Source organism: Eubalaena glacialis, chromosome 9 (genome assembly GCF_028564815.1).
Source record: "Eubalaena glacialis isolate mEubGla1 chromosome 9, mEubGla1.1.hap2.+ XY, whole genome shotgun sequence".
Classification (NCBI taxonomy): Eukaryota; Metazoa; Chordata; class Mammalia; order Artiodactyla; family Balaenidae; genus Eubalaena; species Eubalaena glacialis.
In genome coordinates, this window is record NC_083724.1 from 112,545,886 (window position 1) to 112,573,052 (window position 27,167).

The 27,167-nt window shown below is 46.9% G+C and overlaps 1 protein-coding gene across 7 annotated transcripts in view; it reads right to left on the bottom strand.

Annotated features, from left to right (window-relative positions):
• The window catches only part of EBF2 (EBF transcription factor 2), a 189,421-nt gene extending 162,740 nt beyond the window's left edge, over positions 1-26,681 (bottom strand). For 6 of the 7 annotated variants that reach the window (XM_061199431.1, XM_061199428.1, XM_061199426.1 and 3 more), the window contains exons 1-6: positions 26,551-26,681; positions 23,929-24,085; positions 22,792-22,855; positions 22,455-22,510; positions 21,859-21,932; positions 15,612-15,680 (exon numbers count right to left, since the gene is read on the bottom strand). In XM_061199431.1, coding sequence (XP_061055414.1) covers positions 15,612-15,680; positions 21,859-21,932; positions 22,455-22,510; positions 22,792-22,855; positions 23,929-24,085; positions 26,551-26,681 — 551 coding nt within the window. The remainder of the gene's footprint in view (positions 1-15,611; positions 15,681-21,858; positions 21,933-22,454; positions 22,511-22,791; positions 22,856-23,928; positions 24,086-26,550) is intronic. The other variant, XM_061199427.1, reaches the window with a different exon arrangement.
• Between the last annotated feature and the right edge of the window lie 486 nt (positions 26,682-27,167).

Consider the following 27,167-nt stretch of genomic DNA (forward strand, 5'->3'; position numbering starts at 1 on the left):
ATTTTTGGTGTTTTGTTGTGCAGTTTTCTTATTTATTTATTTTATTTGAACAAAGAAGACACAATAGGGAAAACTTTTCTTTTAAAGGATGGCAATTCAAGTTGACCCCAAAGTGAGCATTTCCCCAGGTCCCTTGCGCTTCTGCCTTGTCTAAAGATCCAAAAGACACTCAAAGTTATATTGCTCCGATGCTGGATTGGAACAGAAAGAGGCCAGCTTCACATTCAGCTTTTCTGAAAATGATACCATGGATTGAAGGGAGAAGAAGATACCACCATTTATCCAGGTTCCAAAGGAAGATCTCCATTCTTTATAAAACAGAGCATGAACAGGTCGAAGCTAAGAGACTGTTAGGAGATGCAAATGAGCTCTCGTGGGAGATCTCCACGGCTCCAAAAACAAACTTGGAATCCACACTGTCAGTGCAGCCCGGATTCTAGCTTATGCCACATCCTCTCACAGGGCGAAGTGGGCAGCCAGGCCTGGGGCTTTTATGATCCGTTTGCGTTTTACAGGCTACAAGCTCAACCACAGAACCAAAAAGTCTCTGTGCCAAGGGATGCTTTAAAACTCCAGTGAGGCCCCCGGCAAGACGCAAGTTCCAAGGATCGCTCGTTGCCAGTGACAATTAGAACAATCTGAAAATGTTCCTCCCAGAAAAATACATTCTTTTCTGTTGTAACAGAGGTGTAAACGCCAGCCAATCTCTTTTGGCACCCAGTACTGTAAGAAGTGCTTTCACTGTGCCACCTCCCGAGAAAAACGCCCTCAATGAGCGTCCTCCAAGGACCAGCTTTGAAAAGGGGTTTCGCGTATCAGGTTAATGCATGCACTTGGCACGGCCCAACTTTTGCACCAAAGGCTCTGGGGTATGGGGTGATAAGAGCCAGGTTCTGTTTGTTAACGATAAGGCAATTATTTCTTTGGTACTTCATAGGAAAAAAAAAAAATCTTACAGCAAAGATTCAAACAAGGATCCCTAGGGAGACAATGGAACTCGTAGGTTGGAAAAGTTTTTTTTTTGTTTTTTTTCCTTCTTCTTCACAGGAGCAAACAAATGGGCCACTGAGAGCAACAGACTGGCTAAGACGAAGTTACCGACAAACACGCTGGCAGCCAGCTCCCGCCGAAGTCCTCGGTAACTTAGGGAGGGATACAGGCGATGAGAGGAAGGAGGGACACAAAAAAGACAGACACAAAATGAGAGGAAAGGAAAAAGAGAAAATGAGGAGAGAACAAGGGTGAGGTGAAAGTGAAGAGGCAAGAAAGAGAACAGAGAGGGTGGAGATGAGATAAAAGAAAGGACAGACTGTGCCATTGGTGGCACTTCCCACGTGTCTAGAGATGGAAGAGGCCCATGAACTTGGATGGGTAAACATTAGGTCTTTATTTTCACTGCCCCCAACCTAAATTTATCAGTTCCTTCCATTTTAAATGTAGACAATAAGCCCCAACGGTATTATAGATCCATAGGATTCTCTGGACCATCAATGGGATCCATGGTTAAAAAACAAAGTGGCAGAGGGGGGCGCAGTTTAGAACTCCAGAATTCTGGGAAGGTATTAGGCATCCTCCCCCTTTGCAGGCATAATAGTTCAGAGGAGAGATGGGCAAAATTTTCAGTTTGGAAAGGAGATTCTTTCATTTACTCCCTGGGTCGGGTTTTCTGCCGTTAGGCCAAGGTTTCCGAACCATCCTTGGAACTCTCTAATGTGCAACAAGTTTAGGCTTCACATGCCAGGGAGCTTTCAGGAAGTTTTTCTCAAGGTCATCACATCTGAGTAACAGCTGAGAGTTAGTTCCACAGTTTTGCAGGTCAGATCCAACATGACAATTTTTTTTTCTGACACAGTTTTGCCCAGCTGGTTCCCACTAAGCTCTGTAAAACTCGAAAAAATGGTAGGCTGTGACTTCCCAAAGAAGCATGTCACTGACGCCTCATTTTTAGTTTCCTACTAGGGGAAAAAAAAAATGCTGAAGAGATCAAGATAGTCTACAGATGGAATGGGTCTCAAAACAACTGGGCTTCTGTTCAACCCTTGACATCACAGAACCTGCTGTCAGGGTAGGCTAGCATCCAGAAGTCAGTGGACCACTGGCCCCATGACCTATGGGGTAACTACTAGTTAAGGCCTCTATAGATGCCGGTAGGGAGCAACTGAGCCCATGCCCTTGGAAATTCCCACCTAGTAGCCCAGTATCACAGGTCGGACTGTCCCAAGTGATAGAAATCATGCACACTCACCAAATTGCTCTCTCTGCTCTAGTCTGCCGGTACTTAGGTTTACTGCAGAACCTGGGCTCTGCGTTAGAAGTTTCTAAGCTAAAGCACCCCCATCCTCACGAAGCAAGGAGACCTTACACCTTGGGGTAAGGTGGGGCTTCCTTGGTGCTGGATTAGGTTGGAAATTCTCAGAATGGGCGTCACACTCAAAGCACCTACCTGATCGGGGTTAAGAGAGGAGGAGAAAGTTTTTAGCGAAGAGCCAATTTTGAAAAATTTCAAGCACTTTTCTCATCTAAAGAGGGGATTGTTTTAAAGGACAGGGGAGGGCTTCTCAAAGAGAAGTCCGCAGCTCCCCTTCCTCTTTAGCGAAAGAATGTTTCTACCTGACAAGGAAGAGCTCAGGGGCCTCCACGTGAGTCATGCCCATGTGTAGGTGGTGCGGGCCATCAGGGGTCGCGAAGGTCAGGCAGAGGGAGGAGAGAGGTGCTAAAGGAGATGGGCCCCAACCCAAACCATACACAGGATAGGCTTACGTCAATGTCTGGTTTATTTGCTTCCAGTCGCAATGATGGGAATTAGACAATTGCTTTAAAAACTCAGAAGCCACCGTAAAAATAGAAAATTATTGCTTCCTGTCATGACCAAATATTAAACACAGTGCACACCTAATGACTCTATCCCTCCCCAGGGAAGGAGCTTTACGAACAATAAAATCCCAGCAGACTGGCACTGTTTGGGTTTGGAGGTCTCATTATGGGCTCACTGATCCAATACAATTTACAAGCTCAGTGGACTCCACTCGAAGTGAAAACCACCAAGCCACAGTTATAAACGGAACACCTACAGTAAAACCAGCATTTCACTCTTCATCAGGGAAGGAAAAGGGGGAAGGAAGGATCAGGAAGAAAGGCATTAGGACAAGTTGCTCACGGCAAAGTTTCTGACCACCTGCGTTGGAATCAAGTTCAGACCCACCACTAGAGAGCAAGGCAGGGACTTCCGTGGCGGTCCAGTGGTTAGGACTCCACGCTTTCACTGCTGAGGGCTCGGGTTTGATCCCTGGTCGGGGAAATAGGATCCCACAAGCGGCGCGGCTCAGCCAAAAAAAAAAAAAAAAGCGCAAGGCAGGCAGGGAGAAAGCAAGGGAGACCCTAAAGGTGAAGGCAGGAAGGAAAAAGAACGGTGAACAAAGGTGAAAGAGGTAGATGGGGACAAGGGTGGGGCATGAGAGAAGCAGAAGAGGAATTTTAAAATCTGCTGCCCCTTTTTCTACACAGGCTGACTCGACATGACATCAAATTTTCAAAGTTAGATTTTTTTCTTTTTTAAGTTCACTAAATTACCCAGATAGATGTCTACATGATGGTTATCCTTCATCTTGTGACTCAACATCTGGATGATAAAATGCATAAGCCAGTCTACGCTGACTTGGGCAAGCACCAAGTGGACCGCTCGTGTTAAACCGAAGGAAAGTCTGGCTCTTGTTCAAACGTCAGCCCAGACCAAGTCGGGAGAGAGGAGCTTCCCCTTTACCTTTAACTTCATGCAATTTATCACTTGAGCCTAAACAATCCCACATGTGTGAAGCATTGAAGACAGAGACTCGGGGAAGGCCGAACAAAGGCTTTCAGGAAAGGCAGAAAGTGAACAGGAGACGGACGGTAGACTCGAAGCAAAAGCAATGCCGGGGAGGCGACAAGTCCATAAAACAGGCACCAGACGGAACATGCGCCCAAGGCACCGAGAGGTGACAAAAGAGAGAGAAGAGACAGAACACGGGGCTGCGGGGGAGTGCTGGGTGGAGAAACTGGCAAAGACCAGGGGCCCCCAAAATGCTGCTGGTTCCCAGTAAAGCTTCCCGCTCACCTCTCAGCCTCCAAACTGAATCTCCTAAGTGTGAATCAACTTCCACACGGACATGTGGGGCAAAGGTGATAAGCCCCAGGTGAAGACAGAAAAAACACTACCAGGAGGAACCGTACACGTGCTGGTTGGCCCTGGGGCCAGTTGGGGCTCAGAGCTCCTTCACGCATCTCTCTCCCCTTCCCAGCACCGTAAGGCAGCCCTGCCTTCCCTATTCTTCAGATGAGAAACTGGGATTCAGGTAGCGTTGCCAGGTAAAATACAGGATGCCCAACTGATTTTGAATTTCAGACAAACAACGAATACTTTTTCAGTGTAAGTATATTGCATGAGAAAGGCTCATACTTTTCAGTATTTGTTGTTTTTCTGAAATTCAAATTTAACTGGGACTTATTTATACTAAAAAAAAATCATTCGTGTTTATCTGATATTTAAATTTAACTGGGCATTTTATATTTTTATGCGCTAAATCTGGCAACTCCAGATTCAGTGAGAGGGAGGAATGAGTGAATGGGTGAATGCATGAATGGCAAAAGAGTAGTCAAACCCAGATCTGAGATTATTCTACAGTCATTATCATACGACAGGAATAATAGTCACTTCAAGCACTCAGCCCACAGGTCATAAATCTATGTCCTCCGTACAACCTCACCCCTTCTGGAGTAAGAAAAAGCCTTTTGCACAGAAGAAACTGGCTACATACGAACTGACTACTATAGTCAACTAAAATGCCATCAGTCTGACCCCTGGCTTGGAAGGTGATGAGTCCTCCGAAGCCCAGTCTGGTTAGAAGCTTTGCAGAACAGCAGAAGTATAGCGACATGAACGCCATAGCTTTTCCTGCCCGCTCCCTCAGCTTTCATAGACCATCCCAGCTTTGTCTTGGGAGCTAGAGATCTTGTCTCTAATCCCAATTGAGTCTTTGACCTGTTTGTTACACAGCCCCTGGAGTAGTTGCTCTTCAATTGGGTTTTCTCATCTGAAATGGGATGACAGAGCCAGTACCTAGCCATAATGAGTCATGTGCTTAGCTTTAAATCAATCATGAAAATATCCTGTGCAGTTGTGCAAATTGGACCCAAAGCCAAAAAAAAAAAAGGCTCATTCTTGGTCTCCATAGTGACCCACCTCAGAGGTTTTATTGAAGGGGCTATGTATAACAGCATTAAAAGGGCAGTGACCCTAAGCGTTCCACCATTTTGCAAGTTCTCTGTTTTAAAAGTTCCAGCATCTTATGGGCCTTAAAAAAAATGGAGGTGTTAACCCCAAAGTGTTGGCCTGAATCCAATGGTTCCATCCCTCCAAATTCTTCCATTCCTGCCATTATTTCAGTGGGACTAGGAATTTCTCCCTTACTTCCTTCTCAAAAGCTCCTGTTAAATGGGAGCAGCTGCAGTGTTTCTCACCAGCTCTGGCTCCTTGGTGGTATTGAGGGGGCTGAAAGGTTAAGATTAGAGCAGAACTTTTCTGGAGGACAATCATTTAATTAATTACCTGGTCCAGACTGATGAGATGCTGACTCCCTATAGACTTGGGTCTTGGCTGCCTAACATGCTTTGGGCATCTTGTCACTCAACAACTTTCCTTTCTGATCAAATACCTCCTCCAATGCAACTCTAGGTCACTGTGCAGCACAGAACAGAGCCACAAAAAGAACAACTTTTACAAGATTTCAATCAACAAATAATCTAGTCAAGCCCTAGTGGGTAGAACCCTAAATCTGCAAATCATCTGTAGATAACGACCTTTTCATCTCCTTGGGATTTGTGTCCTATTTTCCAGCCATTGGGTCTGGTAGCCTCTTGGTTGGGTCAAAAATAGACCCAGAAGAACTTATCCAGCCCTGTTTGCTCAAACAGAAAGGGAGAGAAAAATAACTGGAAGTTCTAGAAAGTTCTCTCTGGGTGAGCATGTAGTCTTATCAATCTTTCCTAAGGTCCGGGGCCTTTGTTCCCCTGAAAGCCAGACAGACAACTTTGGAAAAAAGATACCTTTCTTATAGACAAATATCTATTTCTTATTTCCGGCACAGCACCATTTCAGAGTACTCTTCTTGCACTCTGGACTCATCTACTTCCTGGCAAATCTGCCATTTAATCACATCACACAATTTTATGAGGAAGAAGCTGAAAGTTGCAGTGTACCGTTATCTGTTCTGAACAACCCCATACATCCAGCTGGTCCTCTGACTTTCAATGGGAATTGATCCAGGGGACCTGCACAAGTACTTTGAATGAGAGGATGCTAGTAAAGGTGAACTGGTTTAGGTCTTTCTCCCTCTTTTCTAAAGAATTACTTATAAATGGTTCAGGTCTGGCCTCCGAGTTTCTGCTTTCTCACAAACATCCAGGCTACTAAAAAATTCACAGATTGCCAGATGGTACAACAGCAGTTCTTTGCAAAGGATCTGAGCTTTCCAGTGAACAAAGGACGCATACTCATGGGGGCAAGTGGCAATATCACCAAAAGCTTTGGGGCGGTGGGTGCCTTGGGGGAGGGGAAGTGGGGTGTGGAGAGGTGAGAAAATGGGCCTTTCACCTCCGTGACTGGTATCTGGCAAGGAAAAAAACGGATTCCCAGCTGCTGCTGGTGGAAGAAGGCACACGTGTCCAGAAGAAGTTGAAAGAAACAAAATCAGAAACGGAAACATTTCATTTCACAAAATTTGAAGCCTGTGCCCATCTTCCCAATCCCTGATGGTACAGGGTGATGGAAACAATGCCCAGGCTTTGGCAGGTAAACCTATATATTCCCAAAGAGCCACGAAAAGAAACGCATTTGTGAACTACTGTAACGTCTTCCTAATAGGTTACCCTACATTCATTCTCCATTTTCTAACTGTACTACTCAGAATCCTTTGATATCTTCCCACTGCCAACACAACAACGTCAACACACTTTTGTAAAGGCATATAAAGTTTTCGGAAATCTGGGCCCAAATAATCTTTCCAACCTCTCCTACTGTCCCCCTTTACACATATCTGTGCACCTCTAAAATAAAGAGCAGATTTAAGGAATTCTTTCCCTTCCACATGCCTTTTCCTGCATGCTTTTCTTCTCCTAGAATGCCCTTTGACCTCACTTGCCTATGTCCGCGTTACAGCTCTCACCGCATACACCACTGCCTAGATGAAATTCATCTTCCCACTTTCAGTTCTTCCAGAGTTTTTATCTCTACCTCTTTTGTGGCACTTTTCACATTCTACATTCCATCACAGTTATTTCTGCACATCTTTTGTTTTTTCCATTTGAACTGTAAGCTCCTGATGGGAAAGCTTTGTGTCTACTCAATCTTATTATCCCTAAGAGCACCTTGCAACGTCCATGACACGACAGGCCCTAGATAAATATTTCCTGAATGATTCATTCTGCCTTACAACCCTAGCTCTCTCTTCTTGGCATTGTTTTGTACCACTCTGCCCCTGGGGGGTAAGATTGCTAAGCAGTTGTCAAATACAGGTACTTACAAGAAAGGTCCTATATAAACTGGCAAAAGACTCCGTCATCCAAACTCTCTGATGCTTGGCAGCGAGAGATTAATCTGCCAACTAATATTTACTGAGTGTCTGTAGTATCCAAGCCACTGGTTAGACGCTGAGAGACACAGGCTAATAATTGCTATGACTTTTTTAAAAGCATCTATTCCGTCATGCACTGTATGGGCACCATACACACGTTAATGATTTAACACAACAACTCAATGGAAGAGGTAGTACTATTAACACCATCACAGAGCTAATGATATTAGAGTCAAGACTTAAGTGACATATGTTGTCTGACATCCAAGAATTACAATATAGTTGGAAATGTAAGGCAAGCCCACATAGGGAAAAAGATAACAATACCCATACATCCTAACTAGAGCGAGTATATGTGACAGTGTCAATGAAAAGACTTTGGCTACAAGAATTGATCTCTTTCAAATGGTAGAATCTAAACGAGGTCTTGAAAAGGGGATCAGATTTATATTGGCAGACAGTTGGTGGTGGGGATTCCAGGCTGGACTGATGTGTGCAGAGGGAGACGGGGGGCATATTCGAGGTCTGTTTGATGGAACAAACATTTTGATTCCATGTTGATTCTTAGAGAAAGAAATGATGGGACTAGAAAGTTGAAACCTGTCTACCATTCACTCACCTAGTCTTCAAAGCACTTTCACAGTTTGCAAATGTATTTTTCTCTGTGTGATTATTTAAACTGTCAGCTCCATGAGAGCAGAACCATGCCTGTCGTATTCCCTGATGGCCTCTCAGTGCCAGGGATTCACGAATATTAGCTTAATAACTGAACAACAGAAAAAATTACTAAATGAATGAATGATGGAGTGAATCCATGTATAGACAACTAGGCTAGCTTGTGTCAAATGCTAAAGTTCTGAAGTCTAGGAAGACTGGTCAGTCTAGTGGAGACAGTATAATTCTTAAAAATTAACCCAATTACAGAAATGAAGATCATAACTTTTCAGTTCTTTAATTAGGAGGAGGAGAATGATTTTCTCAAAGGAAATTTTGTTTCTTGTTTCCCACTTGTCTCAGGTTGTCCTCCAATGAAGAGTCTCAACCCAAAGGGACATTCTTCTGCACCAGAAATTAGAAGAGTCCCTTCTCCTACCTATATCTCCCCCAAATGGCCAAGAAACTAGCAAAGGTTTTACTAGAAAACAAAAGAAGGAGAACATGAAAGAATGATGCTTTCACTTTGGTTAAATAATCTGTGTCTTTTAGTGACAACATCTAAACCTCTCCGAGGGAATGGAATTTTCACTAAAAAAACAAAAATAGCCCAAGGCCAGGATTTTGTAGACTCTTCACAGCACTGGGCTCCCCTATGCCCAGTGGGGAGATGGGGAATCTGTGCAGAGAAGGCACATATGAATAGCTCCCATAAATTATTGATGAGCAAGGATGATGAATTAGCATGCCTGACACCCAAACCTGGGCCTCGGCTAGAAGCAGAGAATTTAGAGCTGGAAGGTAATGTAAAGCTCACCCATTAATCCAAAGCACTTCATTTTACAGATAGGGAAACTGAGGCTCAGAGAGGCGGCTCATGACCCCCATGACATTAGACAGCTAGTTAGTGAACGATCTGGGGTCAGAAGCAGGTGTCCTGATCCTAGTCTAGGGCCATTCCCGCTACATCATGTTGTCTCTCTGGGGACCGATATTCCATCAAACCTGTCACACCATTGCCTGTGACTTGTACAATCTCAGAGTTAAATGATACTTCAGAGGCCAGCGATGCCCATCACTTCCCAGAGAACCGATCCTCTCTCTAGTGTTCCCATCAGGAGTTCTTCAAACCATGCTCACCAGGTTTTCCTGTTCCTCAACAGCTCTAAATTCTGGGAAGCTTCTCCTTCTATTACACCAAACCCTTTTTCTCCATAACTTCCACCCGCTGATGACACTCCAATTTCACCACGGAAGCTGGCTTTGTGACCTTCCTCCTTAAGACTCATTTCTTCCTCTGTAACATTAAGACCTCGCTCAACTGCTGAAGATTAGTTAAGATTCGGTAGTGAACACAGATTGCATAGCGCTGTGCCCAGCACACCATAAGTGCCAGTTAAGTGTTAGATAGATGTTGAGTATTGTTCTTATCCATCCTTCTCAGAGACAGAATTCTTCGTTCAGGAGGAGTCACTACTGATATATCTGATTTGTCCATTTCTAGGGAGAGGGAGCCAGTGGTCACAGACCGAAAACCAGCCTGAGTGGCCTAGGATGGTAAGAATCCACTGGGCTTTGCGGACATAAATCTGACCTACGGTTCACTACTATCCAAATACTGCTTCTATGCTGAAAGGGACAGTGGGGTTAAAAGCAGAACCTACACCACAAATCAAGAAGAGATCAATACGGAGTTCATTTGATAAATTAACCAAAAGGAAAACTCCGGTGTTCAGGATGAACGTCATACCCTCTAGCATGCACGGAAGGTCCATAAGGGCTTTACTACCCACAGTTACTCTCTGAAAGCTCCCATTTCACCAATAACACTTTCTGGAGTTAAGCGATACACGGAGAGACGAATAGTAAGTATGGCCCAGAGGAAAGAGGAACCAAACACTTCTCTGGTAGAACAAGGTAGCTGGTGAGGCAGAGAGAAGCAGGAAGAGGGTGTGCCAGATGGCAGGGGGAGGGCAAACGAGAAGCCTGGACCAGAGGGGGGGAAAGCAGCCGGTGAGGATGCCTTCCAAGATGGTAGCAGGAGAAAGCTTCACTAAAAAAAAGAAAAAACTCATACTCATTAGGATGGCAACTACAAAAAAAAAAAAAAAAACTAAACTAAACAAGAAAATACAAGTAATTTGGGATGTGGCGAAAATGGAACCTTTGTGCACTGCTGGTGGGAATGTAAAATGGCATAACTGCTATGGACATGGCATGATGGTTCTCTGAACTACCATGTGATCCAGCAGTTCCACTTCTGGGTGTATACCCAAAAGAATTAAAAACAGAGACTCGGGGCTTCCCTGGTGGCGCACTGGTTGAGAATCTGCCTGCCAATGCAGGGGACACGGGTTCGAGCCCTGGTCTGGGAAGATCCCACATGCCGCAGAGCAGGTGGGCCCGTGAGCCACAGTTGCTAAGCCTGCGCGTCTGGAGCCTGTGCTCCGCGACAGGAGAGGCCGTGGCAGTGAGAGGCCCGCGCACTGCGATGAAGAGTGGCCCCCGCTCGCCGCAACTAGAGAAAGCCCTCGCACAGAAACGAAGACCCAACACAGCCATAAATAAAATAAATAAATAAAATTTTTTTAAAAATTTAAAAAAAAAAACAGAGACTCGCAGAGATATGTGTACGTCCATATTCATAGCAATATTTTTCACAGTAGCCAAAAGGTTGAAGCAACCCATGTGTCCATTGACAGACAAATAGAACAAAATGTAGTACAACCAGACATTGGAATATTATTCTGCCTTAAAAAGGAAGGAAATCTTGATACATATTGCAACATTAAGGAAACTTAAGGATATCATGCTGTGAAATAAACCAGTCAAAGAAGGACAAATACAGTATCATATGAGGTACCTACAGGAGTCAAATTCATAGAGAAAGTATCAATAGCATGGTGGTTGCCAGGAACTGGGGAGAGGGGGAAATGGGGACAGAGTTTCAATTTGGGAAGATGAAAAGAGTTCTGTAAACGGATGCTGGTGATGGTTGCACAACAAGGTGAATGTACTTAATACCTCTAAACTGTATGCTTAAAAATGGTTACAATAGCCCATTTATGTTATATATATATTACCACAATTTTAAAAAAGGAAGATAATATCAGGAAAACCCCTCATGGGCAAATAAATACCAGGTATTTCTGTGTAAACCTTCTGAATGAAGGTCATTCTGATGTTTGTTTGGCTTCTTGAAAAATAAAATAAACAAAAAATACGGAAACTTAAAACGGTCCTTCTGGAAGCAGAGCTCATAAATATAGGAGTCCAGGATCCGAAGACAAAAGTCTGGGATATTTTGCATGTGAGAAACAGGTTGGAGCTGCCCTTTAGCAGAAAATATCATACTCGTGTATACATGGGCAGGGGCAGCCTACAAAGATTCAGAAAGAACTCTTGTCCCCTCCACCCATCTGACTTTTCATGGGGCTGCAAGAACAGGAATGGTGAAGACTCGTTTTCCTTCTCCCAAGTCTGTGAGATTGTCCCTAAAATCCTCTTCCCATGGACCACCAAACTCTCCTGAGCCCCGAGATGCAGTAGCTGTTCAGAAGAAGCTTCCAGAGAGAAAAGAGAGTCTAAAGAAAGCACAGCCCATGAAACACAAGGTTCAATTAGTGCTGCCTTCTGAAACCACAAACGTAAATCCGTTTGAGCCCTTTTATTTTTATTTACCACACAGAGGTCTTTATGGACAAGGTGTAGGCTGAAGACCTCGGTACGGATTATGTTTTCATTGTTGGTTTTGTTTTGTTCTGTTTTGTTGAGTTTTCTTCAGATAGGAACTTTGAATTTTTACACTCAAAATGAACAAACCCTACTGCCACTCCGGGCGCGCATTTCTACACAGAAGGAAGGCTCTGCTGGAGGCCCGTGATTCAGCAGCAAGTCCTGCTGGGCTGTGTGTTGGCCTGGCTTTTTGGAGAGGGGTGTGGCTGCCCAGGAATTCACAAAAGCATGCCGAAAAGACAATTGAAAATAAAAAATTAAATTTATGTTTCTAGAGAGAGGAAGGCAGGGAGTCATTTAGACGGGGAAAAACTATTCCCAGTCTGGGGCTAAGTCTTAGGAAATGGAGAACTCAGTCTCTGATGGGGACACCCTATTGTAGAATCCAGTGATTTTCAATTAAGGGGCCACGAGGTTGTAAAAGCTATTTTTCATATTTCAAACAGCCTATTGGCAATGGAATGTCTGCCCAAGACATGGTCACGTGGGCTAAATGAGAAGTCAAGTTGTTTCGTGTTTGAGCTGGCAGTCTATCAAGTTAGTGTGGTGACACTGGGGATTCTAGTCCAGACCAGAAACTCTGATTGGCCACTGATGAGGTCAAGGGCATGTCTTTTTTTTAATTTTCAATTATTTATTTATTTCTTTTGGCTGCGCCGTGTGGCATGTGGGGATCTTAGTTCAGTTCCCCGACCAGGGATCGAACTCCTGTCCCCCTGCAGTGGAAGCACAGAGTCTTAACCTTCCTGACCGCCAGGGAAGTCCTGAGATCAAGGGCATTTCTGGAATGAGATTTTTCCTTCCCGTTCTGCTGTACGTCTTCAGTTAATAAAAATGAAATTACAGCTGGATTATTACTTGTTGGTTGCAGCTTGGCAGGCAAAATCTTACAGAACCTGGTTCACCAAAGGAAAAAATAAGAGGGGTCCCTGGTGGTGAAAATTTGGGAACCACTTTTGAGCCGCCCCTTCCCCTCCCCCGGACATACACAATTCCAAGGGAATAAACAGGCTTCCCTGGAGCCAGAGTGGAACATGCTTATTGCGTGAGAAAACTCAAAGAGAGACAGTGTAAATTAACTGCATCTGGTTAGATGGAGCGAGCCGGGGGAGGAGATAATTAGTTGGCGTTATAGGAACAAGGGCAAAGAAGAGAGTTATATATTTACTCAGAGGAAATCCAAAATAGACTACTTAGCACCCATTTGGTGCTCATGGGTCATCTCAACATCTCTAAGCCGGCAGGTGTTGAACCCAGGGACCAGAGGCACCGCTCAAGCCCTGGATGACACAAGACACCCATCCCACCTCCGGCAAATGGAACCCTGCCTTCATCCCCTTTCCCTTCCACAAATGAAGGGAAGAAGGCAAAGGAATGCCCAAAAGACAGTCAGGAGCAAGAAGCAAGATTCCGGTGAAGGAACAAGCAGTGTCTTCAAACAAAATCCCTACAATGAGGAAGCCGAACCAACGCATCTGTTTATAATAAGAGGAGTTCTCTAAAAATCTGATCCGGGTCAATTTATAGCACCCTTTGGTATGTATGTTTCCATGTGTAGATGCACAACATTTCGGAAGTAACACATATTTCAAGTGATGCAGAGACATCGCTGGGCTGTTTTATTGTGCACAGGCTAGTAAAAATAAATGCCACAGTCACATAAAGCTCCTTAAGACGCAGCTAAAATACAATTTCCACCTTCTCAGAAGAATTTAAAGCATTCTAGCACAAACAATGAAGGCACACAACCTGAAAATCTTTTCTCTCCATAGATGCCAAAAGCCTACGTACATTAACATGTGTATTATGTATAGCATGTTCGGCTCTCTCCCTGAGTTCAGGTTCTACATAGTTTCTTAGAGAAAGAACTGCTACTAAGTGCAGAGCCTTTAGGATGTGTGCTTATGAGATGTAAGGTGCAGGTTAGCATTTACCGGTTTATAAACATTTCGAAAGCTGGTTTATGGGTTGTTTATTACAAGAAAAGATGTAACAACCATGAGGTTAGAGTACCCTCTTGAAAGAGGAGCTAAAGTTAGTTAAACCAAAAAAAAAAGACTAGATGAAGATTAGTGAGCTCAGTGGACACGCTGGAAAGGACTGGATCCGTGTCTAGGCTGCCCTCATGGGCTTCATATTCCCCAGGGGATCCAAGCGCATCCTAGGAAGTTGGGAAATCATGACAAGTGTGATCACATAAATTGGGACAGAGAGTGCTGGGAGGAAAAGTTTGTGGCAGTGAGAGAATCACAGGCCAGAAGTAAGGACAGCTGTGTCCTAGGGCCAGCTCTGCTCCAACCAGCTGTGCAACCGCGGGCAAGTCGTGTCACCGTTCCCGAGTTCAGTCTTTTCACTGATCAAATGAGAAAGACAGCTGGCCCCCAAGAGTTCTTAAAACTCATTAATTTTAAGCTTCTGTGCACTTTCAGAAAAACTAGAAAAGTTCCAGATCTCCCTAAATTGATCTCACCTGAACCTCCTAAGATCAGCAGCATATACATCCAGCAAACATTCTCTATTTGTCTATCATCCTCCTCCAAGTATCTCCGAGAATACTCCAAAACTGCCATGGATATTTTAGCTACCTTCTGAAACCTACAGCAACAGGCCATACCCTCCACGTATACCCTTCATGATACTATTGAACAGAGGTGTTGAGTGCTTTGTCCAAGGTCAGAAGCTAGGACAGGATCAGAATTCCAGCCTCCTCATTCCTAGGGCTATGCTATACTTTCCACGAAGAAAGCAAGCTGGCTTTCTGGGAAGAATGCCAGAGGTTCCATTCTCCCAACTGAGAATTCGTTGGAATATTGGAATAACAACTTTGGAGACTGTGGTCTCTCCAATCCATTTCAGGACCTGTCTAGAAATACAAAAACCCAGAGAAAGAAGCAAGAGGGAATTATTCCGTTTTTTAACGAAAGAGAAAAAAATTAGGGGTGGGAATATGGGATTTCTTAAAAATTACATGATTGCTGGAAGTTAAATTGGTATTCCTTCATTGGTTTGTAAGTTCTGTTTCCAATCACAAAAACACACAGCTGAGGATGCCGAAGTCACATTTCAATGAATTAGCATCTTGTCCCAAAGAATCTTTCCCACTCTGAACAAAACAGAACCCAGAATGCAACCCTCTATGGTAGAAAGGAATCTCCCTCAGTGCAACAGAGAGCTTGTCATCATCCTCTAAACCATAATCTAATTTGACAGTCTTCAAGCCCAACAGCACAATCACGGAGAATGATAAGAAAGTTACTGCGTAACTTGGGATATACTGCCTCTTCTAGGAAACTGATTGAGACCCTATCCTGCCAGATGGGAGGGATGTCATCCTTTACCATCTTTTACCATCCACACACGCCTTATTAGGCTGAAGTCAGTGCACCTGGAAAATAATCCCATCATAGATTTAGAGACATATGTTCAAAAAGGAAGGTTCTGACTTCTTCCAAGAAAGGCCAACCAAAACAAGAAAACACATGTTGGACCAGCTCCAATCCTTGAAGATAAAATGAAACCAACCTTACGGCAAAGCCCAGTGATCCATACTCAGAGTTGAAATTCTAAAGGAAAGAAACCAGAAATAGTTTTTTTTAAATCACTTTTTCCCCCTACCTGTCGATGATGACAGGGTCTGAAGGAGTCTCATTTCGGTTGCCACAACTTTTCTTTTCGCAACATCGACTGTAGATTGGGAAGGAGCCAAAAGAGTAAGAGAAATGCGTTAAAATCAAGAAAATACAATGAGCATACAGTGTAAGAACATTCACAAAAACGGGTACGTCCTAGGTAACTGCTTAACTATCAGCTGCTTGAGCATGAATGTATGGCCATGTTCAAAAGCAACACTAAACTTGAAACCCAGACTCTTCATTCATATTCTCCCTCTATGACTTATAAACTGGGTCATTCTCAGCAAATCACAACTTTTCTGAGAGCTATAGTTATAATTTGAATGATGGACAATTGGATTTTAAGATCTAGAACGTCACCTCCAGCTCCGTGATGAATGATTTTATTATTGTATTTATTATCATATATTTTTAGATCTTTGTGTCTTAACAAATACTTGAAGGAAGAGGGGAAAGGAAAATGTATGAAAAAGACCCCAAGTAGCTGCCTGGATTACTATGAACCTTAGTTATATAACATCTTTCTTCAGAGAACTCAGTGTACTTTGTAACCATTTATTCATTCATTCATTTCCATTATTTTCTAAAGATGAAGAAAGAAGACAGGAACTATGGTGTGCCTTGTCAAATCGGGAAAAAAATGAGGCAGGGAGCTGTAAAATGATATCTCCAATCATTTTCAACAAGTCCAGAACAGAAATGGGACTCGGCATGTAAGCCCCATCCTGCAAACGCTGCGTCCCAAGACTTCCACTGGCAAAGTGCTGGGTTTCAGGTAGATACCCGCCAAATGCTTACAGAATCATCTGAGAGGAAGAGAGAAAGAAGGGGCCCTAGAGCGAATACAGCAGATGGGAAGGACTCCGTAGGACCTAAAGAGAACAAAACACTCCCCTCCAAAGGTACCTGTGTGAAAGACCTAAACAAATATGAAAAGGGCAAGGGAGGCTGGGTGGCTGGAAGTCACCAGGGATGGAAAATCACATCCCTGTGTTGCCTGTCTGCTGCTTGTCAGGACCACAGGCTTCTAAATACCTCTCGGCTCATCCAAGCATCAATAGGAGCTGGTGAAGGATGTAGCCTTGACATGGCTTATAAGAAAAGCATTATCATCCACACCAGTTGGAGAATATGTGTCATAAATGTTAGCAGTAACCAAATTTATGTAAGTGTTGCCCTTCCCGTGATAGTTTCTGTATAGTTTAAGATCGATGCAGCACAATAGAAGGACCGGTAAAGTGGGAATCGGGGCTCTGGCGTCTAACCCAACTTTGTCACTAACCAGTTGCATGGATTTAGTCAAATCTCTTTTGCCCCTCTGGGATTTGCCTTGCTTAGCTATAAAATTAAAGTGTTGGACTAGATTATCTCCAGAGTCTCTTTTAGGTTTGAGAAGGGCACAGAGTCTCTTTTAGGCTATGAGATTCCCTGAGCATCCTTCGATTCGAAAGTGGCGACAGATTAAGGAAAAGACGAAGTCACTGTGGCAGCAGGGACCCAAAGGCCTAACACCATCCCAGTCTTAGATTTGCTGTCTGGTTCTGCGCAGTGCACTTGCCCTCTCTGATCCTCTACAGAATTACCAACAAACAGATATTTTTTAAAATTTTTAAGTCCATCTCTCTCATGCAGGGATGTGTGGATTATTCGGTGAACAATTCTACCATTCTCAAAAAGTTAAAAATACTTGAGAGATGCTAATAAAAACTTTCAGCCAATGGGCACAATGAGATTGTAAGAAATTTAATCAAATTAGTAAGAAGTAAAAGAAAAATTGTCTCAAGTTTTTTAAATACCAGAGTTTGCCACTGGGACACGGAAATAATAGTTTGCCTTTGAAATTATATTAGGTCTTAACTTTTAAAATTTCCATCCCAAGATTAGCACCAATAAAAATTCTGATCGGCTGCTCTCCCAGAACCTTTGTCTCTCTTCCCAACTCCCTACTCCACCCGTTGCTCCTGCCGCCACCATCCCTGTCTCCCACCTCTCCTGTTTCTATTGCTTAAGTCAGCAGAATAATACCTTTGCAACTCAGGCAAACCTTTTCTCTTAGCAAGACAATTTCAAAAAGCCCTATACATGCTAGTTATCTGAAGACCTTCTAACTAGACTCCTCTTTGACATCACCAGCATGTCAACCTAACCCAAATCTGTGTGCGATTCTAAGTACAATTTAAATACAAGAGAACACTCTCAGGATGTGCCAATCTGTTTAGCTTGAGAAGGAATGATTCTAAGGAGGCCGAGTAAGTTTGCAAAATTGCTCAGCTGAATTCAGCTGCTTTCCATGGGGACTTTCTCTGGAGGAAAAGAAAAACAGATAAAAATGTAAGCCTGGTGCCAGTGTAATACAATGTGGGGAATCAACTCAGGGAAGGAAATGATACTCCAAGAAAAATGCAGAGAAACTTTAGGACCCAATCTTCCATTTCCCAACAGTAACATATTTAAGTATAATCTCTAACTTTAACACCCAGAAAAGATGTAGCAGACACTTGGCTGTCGGACTATAATAGTGAAGGAATAAAAATTATAGGAGTGGACTGTATTCACCCCATCTGAGCCCTTCGTAAAATTTCTCTTGGTTAGCCAAAGCTAATTCTTTTTTTCTTTCTTTCTTTCTATTTTAAAAAGGAAAGGTCTCATCAAGATGTCCTAGTTATTCTTTATTTCATTTCTTAAATGACATTCCGTCCTCAAGCCAGCAATAGGAACATAAGCAAGGGGAAATGGAGAGTAGAAGACATTCATGAACCCACATTCCCCAAACAATCGCTCTGGGATCAGGATGTGGGGAGTTGACATGAAGAACCGGGTCCCTGAATTACTCAGATAATAAGCCCAAATCTCCCTTCCTTTGCTCTAGAGACAAAGCCTGAGTGACCAACTTCAGGTTCAGCTACTTTCACGAAAAGGCTTTTTAGGGTTATTTTCTAACAAGCCATTCTCGAAGTCTGAAAGTATTTTAAAAAACTGAACAAGACTAAAAAATAGGAAAAGATGGGACACAAACAAAGAGAAGAGGCAACTGAATTTGACACTAGGTTAAGGTTGTGTCCCTACCTACCACGGGGAGGCTCAGAAGTACTCTTTTTTTTTCCTAATGAATGAAAATGAAAGCTCTTCCTCTGCTCCTCATTTGGCTTGGTTTGGCTTATTTTATTCTGGTCCTTATTTGGAGAACCTTTTACCTGAAATACTCTCAGTTTGCTTACAGGCCTCTTCCACCCTCCCTGCCTCCTCGTGGTGGTCTTTGGAGAGGGAAAGAGAAAAAAAGCAAACCAGTTGGGGATGGGGGGATGGGAAATATGAGAAATTTTCTCCCAGTCCTGAATCTTACCTGCATTTTTCAGAAAGGGATCAAGATGGGGGATATGCAAAGGAAAAAAAGCCCCAGCCCTGGACACAGGGTGTCCAGTCAGCCAAACTCCTGCTCGAGACCAGCCAGTGTGCCCTTTCCCCTCCAAAATCGTTTTTAAAATTCAACCCTCAACTTTCAAAAATCTGTCTCTAATTTCAAACTCAAATAAGCGCACAGCATGGTGGCTTTTGTTTTGTTTTCTTCTCCCCAACTCCTCCCTGCGATTGCATAACAAAAGTGTCTAAATTCACACCATCTGGCCGATAAAGACACTGGCCTCACTGCCCGGCTGGCCCATCTGATTAGGGCCCCGTCTAGCCTGCGCCTTGTGGCGAAAAGTCACAGCTGTGGGGTTTGCTCACGCTCAATACAACTCTGTTATTAGCCAGCTGTAGGCCTTGAGACGACTTCTGTTCAAATTATAATATCTTTTAACCCTCTGAGCATTGAGGGCACAGGGGTGGCTGCCAGCGACATAGCAACTAGACTTCTCCTTGCTAATAATTGGCAAAATGAACTAAAGCAGGGAAGAGGGGAGAGGAGACAATTGGGGAGGGGAGAGAAAAGTTATACCTAAAAGAGATTTATTTTGTTGCCACCTAAAAGCTAAACACCAGTTTATGAGCTTTTTTTTTTTTTTAACTAAAGATTACAGAACACAAAACCATTCAAGAAAATTCCCAGGTATGCCCAAGAACACCATGCAAATGAAACTAAGTGTGTGCGGTACCCACTGAGAAACAGGGCATCTGATTCATCCCTTAATCACTGACTGTGATAACTGACTCTTAAAATGTGAGAGAAGGAACTTTTTTCCCTGAAAAAAGTCAACCAGCTCTGACTGACAGATTGAATGGGAACTTCCCTTTTAGATGCATCCAATATTTGCCATCACCCCAGCTCATCCCCCAAAACACACACACACACACACACACACACACACACACACACACACACACACACACACACACACACTACAGACACAGTACCCATCCCATGGATCATTTATTTACCCACAGTTAATATTTGTTTTAAATTCTAGTTTGGGAAGAAAATAGCAGAGCGTCTTCCCAGGTCTCAAATGCAGAAAAGTTACAGTACATTAAATTTTTATATTGTGTTACTAATGCAGACTAAACTAGAGGCTTTAAAAATTGATGCTGCTACTTAAACAGCATAAAATGAGGTGGATTTGATTGGGCTTAAAAAATAAAAATGTCAGCCTTAACTACAGCTGGATAGGGCATGCAAGTATTATTTAAAGTGATAGGTATAATTCGTCAGACAATGGGCCAGATTTAGGTTTTGTTTTCTTTCCTTTTAAGAAGATAATCTTTCCAAACAAAGACATTTAAAAGTAGAAAGAAGAATTTAAAAAAACAAAAAGCCTGCCTTTCACTTAGCCAACCAAATAAAAGTGTTCTGACTATTTAATCTAGGTACTACATGCAAGTTCATCTTGGAATTGTATTTTCTTTCTGAATGTACCTATCAAGGGGCCCCGGGATAACGGAGTAGCTATCTGCTTACCCCATTGTCCCACACCTCACCCAGCCAGCTACTCAGGAGAGGAAGCCTCGAGTCCCCTCAGCTGAGGCCACTGGCAGAGTTGAACTTTGCAGTTGGCAAAGTTTGTTTTTCTAATACTTGGTCAAAACCAAAACAAACATGTCTGATTGTTATGGTTTCTTCCTGACTGCGTGGGGGGGGAGACGGGGCTGCCGGGAGCTGCCCATAAAACAGTCCAAACTAAATCAGACTGCCTGCAATTACCCAAAGTCTGGAGTTGGAAGACATTCACTGAAGCAACAGCAGAGTAAGGAAGAATTGAGGCTTTCTCTCCAATCAGAGATTTTGGAGGAAGAAAAATGTGCATGGAATAGCATTTAAATGTTTATAATAAAATAACCACCTCTTCCCAGATTTTCCTTTCTATAGCTTTTCTCCTTTGCTGTGGGATTCCCCCATAACCAGCACATATTAGACACTCAATAAACATTTATTGAAAGAATGAATAAATGTAGGGCTTAATTTTTTTTTTTTAATTTTCTTCTGGTCCAGCAGAAGAAAGGACTCGAAATGGATTGGTCTCAGAAAAGAAGATGGGAAAAGGTGTAGGAATTCGGCTTAGACTGCACCTTTCACATCTTGGCCCTCACAATCCAGCTGTTGCTGCAGACCTCGTACCTCCCCGGTTGGGGTCCTCTCCCCCACTTCCTCCCATCCACAGGTGGTGAACCCAACTGGTCTTTCTAGCCGGTAGTTCCTCCTGACCTAAGAAACTCCCGCGGCTCGGGAAATCTAGGAAAAGCAACTTCCCTGGAGGAAGAAAACGCTTCTGCATCACAGACAGGTGCCTCAGCTGGGGGGCAAGGGGTAGCGCCCCCAAAGCGGGCCGTTCCATCCCCTGCGGTGGTCACCCGCCCAGACTGCCAGTCGCTCCAGGACCTTGACTCGGTAACTCCACAAGTGGCCCCTCCTGGGCATCTACCCCTAGCGGGTCGGACCGGCGGGCCTTGGACCGCGACCGACTCAGGGAAAGCCCCCGATCCCAAACTTGACCCGCGGCTGCCCAGCCCCTCCCCGCGCTGCCGCCGACCGCTGGACAGCGGACCTTCCACGGAACACAGGAAACTCCTGAGACGCCTGGGGGTGGAATCCTGAGGGGTTCTGGGTTTCCTTTTCGACTCCCAACCGATTTGCTCTTAGAATCTGTCTTTTAAGGAGGCAAGCCCGGGCGAGGCCGCCCTCTCCGCGCGCCAGCGCTCGCGAAGGTCAGCGCCCGAGACGCACGCTAGCCAGCGCGCCGGGCGCAGCTCACCTGCCCCGCGCTCCGGCAAAGCCTGCGGGAAAACACGGCTCTTACCTGCACATCACTTCGTGTGTCAGGAGAACTCGGCACATTTCCGGATTCTTATTTTGTCCCTCGTAAGCTATGGGCTGCGAAGGAGGCGGGGGCAGGGTGGGGAGATACGAGGGAGTGGAGGGACAAAGAAAAGGGGACTTAGGAGCGAGCACAAAATCGGGTTTCCTCTCTCTGCCCGCTACTTCCTCGGGAGCGCCCGCTGGCAGCACAGAACCTGAGCTGTGGCCTGGTTAACTCGAGCGAAATAGTAAGAGAAAAGTTTGCCCTGGTGAGGACATATTTCTTGCAAAAGGGAATGCTTGGGGGGGGACTGAATCTCCCAATAATTGTTTCCCCTCTTCATCCCTTTGCTCACCTACTCCCATCTCCAGCGTCTCCCCAGCCAGAAAGACAGGACAATTGGGGAGTGAGAGGGAACATTTATTTTTCCAGAGCAGACAAAGTGTGGGTTTCTGTGGAGGGGCTGTGAAGACTGACCCAGGAAATCGCGGAGGGTCGGGGGAGGTCAGGGACAGGCCAGAGGGGGGAGGGGGCAGGACGGAGGGCCCACCCCCCACCCCCGCGAGAGGAGGAACCGAGTGGACAGCCGGGCTCACCTGCTTGGTGACCGAGTCGATGAGCCTTACGTACAGGTCCTGCTCCGTGCGGACACCTGCCGGGGAGGCAGGAGGGCGCGAGGTGAGGGCCGTGGAACCCCACCAGGGCATCCCAAACCTGTCCCGCCGTGGGGCCCGGGCCCGAGCGCAGGCGGAGCCGTCCTGGGGGCAGACACCACCCGCCCGCCCCCCCACCCCCCACCCCCGGCCCTGAGCGAGCCTCCCGCAGCCCTGCTCTCCCCAGGCCTGGAGCCCGCCTGCCAGTGACCGTGACAAGGTCAACTGCCTTCCTTGAAAAGAGGAACAAGCGGATGCCGCGGGCACTCAGGGCGCTCACCGTTGCTGTAGAGGAGCTGTAACTTGTAGTGGGTGCCATTGTTGGTCTTCTCGTTGCCTTGTTCCTGAAAAGACAGAGTCCCTTGCTTTCCAGCCCCCAAAAATGAGAGAAAGGAGAGAGAGCGGGCTTCCCTAACCCACTTCCCACTGCCTTTCTCCCAGTCACCGGGCAGCTTTGAACAGCCCCCTGCCCAGGTCCGGGTCAAAGAGCAGGAGCATCTGCCGCTGGCCAAGCTCCAAAACTTTCCAAGGCTCGCGGTCACTTGACCCTCTCCAGCCGTCTGTCCCTCCCCCTTAAAAATGTCCTCAGAAGCGCGACCCCGGAGCTGGGGCCACCGGACACTATGTCCAGGCTGCCTTTAAACAGGCCCCACCCAACCTATCGGGTTCTGCCTGTCCTGCAGAAAGGTGAAGGGACCTGTCACTTGGAAGAGCAGCATTTGGCCCTATCCCACCAGGACAGCAGCCTTGGAGCCACTAGCTCAGGGACCCAGGTCAGGGTTCAAGAAGAACCTTGGGAAGAGCTGGCTCCAAAGCTTGAATGGTACAGCTGAAGAGACGGAGGCCCAGAGAGAGCAGGAGACTTTCCTTTCCTCCCACATCAGCTTCATTTGAGATCAAATCCAGCGCCCATACCGGGGCCTGGACCGGGGCAGGCACTGCCTTGGGAACCAGAGTGGAAGGGAAGGCTGGGGGCGGAGGGGCAAAGCTGGGCTATGGGTTTCCACCTTGTACCTATCTAACCCACCCTGCCGCGCTGGCAGGTGCAAAATACTACTACTGATAATAATAAAAATAACCCGGAGAAGGGCAGTGGCGGCTTTGAGTATACGTTTAAACTATGCTCTAGTTGGAAGGACTTTGCTCCGCGGTCAGTCCGTGCCCAGACTCTGCTAATGATCCAGAAGCCGGGTGCGCAGAGCCACAGGCGCCGCTGCAGCGGGAGGTGCGGGCGGAGAGTGCCGGCGGGAGAAGCTGCGGGGAAATCGACTGATTTAAGGGCTAGGGGTGAGAAGCCTCGATTTATCATCCCTGCTGATGTGAGCGGAAAAGTGTCGGGAGTGACAGATGGGATCTTTAGTGCTTTGCAAGGAGGTAGTTATTAGGCCGCGAGGGGAAGAGGGGGACCTCCGCTTACTTTGTCGTTCTCCACAAAGTCTACGAAGGCGGTGCGCTCTATCTCCACCGGCTGCCCCTGCCTGTCGTAGAGCGCCAGGACGAAGTGAAAGAAGTTGGATTTCCTCAAGTTGGAAGGAGGCTGCTTCTCAAAGTGGGCCCGGGACAGGGCTACTCCACTGCGCACGAAGAGACACGGGGGACACCAGACACGGGGAAGGAGAGAAAGACACGAAGTTACCAACGCGCCCACGCAACATCACAGAGGGTCAAGGGTCCATGTCCCGGTCCAGGCTTCTGGACCCCTCGGGCGCTTTTTTCTATTGGGATTAAGAAGCGGGGACTCTTTAGAGGAGTCACAGTGGCCACGGGGGTCGGGTAGCAGGGCCCACGACTCTGGACTTTGCCACCGCCAGCCGTTCCAGCCTCCGGGCATGTCATGCCCAGTAGCTCAATGTCCGGCCTTTAGTGGAGACCAAGGAATCGCGACTGCAGACCGAAGCCCGGAGGGTCCCCCCGAGACGGCGGCCCAAGTCTTGTCGTTGTGCCGCCCCAATCTTCTTCCTCTTCCCGCCGCTGACCGGGTCAGGATTCGGAGCTGGGCCCGAGGGGTAGGAGACTAAGCACCTCGTTGTTTTTGGACAAGTGACCCTTTTCCTTCATCTTCATTGGAGTGACCTGTCCTGGCGCTACTGCCCACAACGCACCACCCCCCAAGCTATCTCAGAAAGGCGGTGGGAGAGAACCCCCTGGGGGTGGATGGGAAGCCCAGAGGCCAAGTCTCGGTCCTACAGGAAGCGGCCTCACCTCCTGCTTCCCTCGCTGTTCCGAAAAGTTGCGCCTGGGACAGTGGCAGGGCAGAATCCCCCTCGACCAGTACTAGGGATCGAGGACCACCGCGGACGACATAATACTGAGGACCCCGCCCCTAGAACCGCTAAGCTTGGAGAAGCCGAAAAGTTGAGGCAGAGCGCGTCCTCGCCTGGGGCCGAGATTCTCCCTGCTCTAGCCACATCTCTGGGCGGCGCCGGCCAAACCCGCTGACCGCGAAAGCCGTGTTGGAGGACCCGGCAGGCGCCCTGAAGCGTGTTGAGTATGTGCACACACCTCCCTGCCGACCTATCGGGGCCGGGAACAAAGTGGCCGCCAGATCACATTTAACGGGAGACTCGGGGTCCAGGCGAGCAAGCAGATGGATGGAGCTGCCCCGGGGCGCTGGGGTCGCGGGGCGTCTTGCCCCAGGGCGCGAGCACTTTCCCTCTTTTGAAGGGTGTAAAATTTTGACTAGACTCCCCCAGCGGACAGCCTGTTCCAACTTTAACAATTGCTTGATCTGGGAAAGGAGGAAAGTAGGGGAGGTGTCTTGCAGGAGTTCGGCTAGGGAACTGCGCCGTGGAGACCGGTCTGCGGCGCTGCCTGGTCTCCCTCAGCCTGCAGCCCAACGAGTCCCCAGACGGCCGCGGAAAGCCGCCGCCACGGCGTGCCATCTGCTGAAGGACACTGGCGCCCCCCTGGGCTCGGGTAGGAGGGAGGGAGCCGCCGCCTGCCCCGGTCTCCTGAGCGATGCGACTTTTGCTTCCTCTCCTCCAAGGGTGGCGGCCCGGTTCGCTCTACCCGGGACACCTAGAGTCCTGGCCTGGAAAGGAGTAATTTCTCCCCGTGATGTCGGGACTGCGAAGGGGATGGCCAGGAGAGTAGATAGAGAGGCGTCAGTGGTGGGTAGAAGTCTTGGGGGTAAGGGGGCTGTCTCTCGCAGACAAGGTCGTGGAGATCACAAACCTCAGCTCAATCGTGGTGGTGAGGGAGGGGAAGCAGAATGTCTTCATGGGGTGGCAGCCTAGACGAGGCGTTTACTACGTCAGCAGGAGAATGCTCACAAACAAAGTCAACTTCAGGGACCAGCAAAACTAGAGGCTTGTGATCCCTGCGTTTGCGGTGTGTCTCCTTTCTTCCGTGACTCTTTCTCCTGTTACTCTTTCGTCTTTTCTCTTTAGTCTCTTCTCTCCCCTCACCCCCGCCTCTGTGCATCTAGCCCACTGTTTTCTCCCTGCGCCCGTACCCTCCAGCCTGCCCCCCTCCCAGGGCACCCGGCCGCTCTGCCTTCCCAGGCAGGCGCTCCGGCATCTCCTGCTCCTCTAGCCGCCATCTGGCCTTGGGCTCTCGGCCTCCAAGAATCGGCCGGCAAGATGCGGGAGGAGAGGCGCTGGTAAGCAGCTGGGCGAAAGCCGGGAGTCGCCGGGAAGCCGGCTCTCCTCCAGCGGCCGCCGCTGCCGGCTCCGGTCCTCACGCTCTGCTCCTGGCTGGGCCCGCCTCGCAGAACTAGGGGCTGAGCTGAGAGGCATCAGATACTACTTTGTTATTTTTCCTCCCAAAGAGTAGTCTGTGGGGAAGGAGTGGGGGATCCAGGCAGTTCAGAAACTCGAGTGTTGGCTGCGGGGTAAGTGTTCCTCTAACTGCAGCGACCTGCCTGCCGGAGGGCGAGCCCTAGCGCGCGGGGCCAGGGCGACAGATGCGGGGGAGAGAGAGCGAGCGCGAACAAGAGCAGCGAGGGGGGTGACACACACAGAGAGAGAAAGACAGTGAGAGTGAGGGAGCGAACAAGCGAGAGATTGCGAGCATAATAATTGTGCGGCCGTCTCGTTACCTCTGCGCAGCGACGTTGGCGTCCACCACGCCGACATTCCGGACCCAGGACCTGACCGAATCCATCTCGGCGCCCAGCGATTTCTCTTTCAGAGCTGGTCCTCTTCCTAAAGTATCTTGAATCCCAAACATTTAAAAAGTCTGATCTACTGTCGCTTTAAAAATGAGTTATGACGCTGTCCTCACTGTTCCCAACGTTGTCACCAAACCGTCTCCTTCCAAAGCAATCCAGGAAAAAGGATCAAGTGCCGAAGTTTGAGTCTCTCTTGTGAAAAAAAAATTTAAAAAGATAACCCGTCCTTTGCTTCTACGCGTGAGGTGCGGACTGATGTAGTTAAAGTTTGGGTTATATCCTCCTCAAGTTCAGATCTGCCGCCTCAGGCCCTCCGCCCTAGGTCTCTCGCATCCTTCCAGCGGCAGCGCTGCCTCCAGAAAGTGATCACAATTTTGAAGCATCACCTGTTCTGGGAGAAACAGGAGGAGATTGATGGCTGCCTAATCTCTCCCCTTCCTCCTGGTCCCCCACCCCCCCTCCCTGCTCCTCCCCACCGCTCCAATTTAGAAAAAAAAAAAAAAAATCCCCAACAGGATCAGTTGTGAAAGGAAGGGGAAGACCCG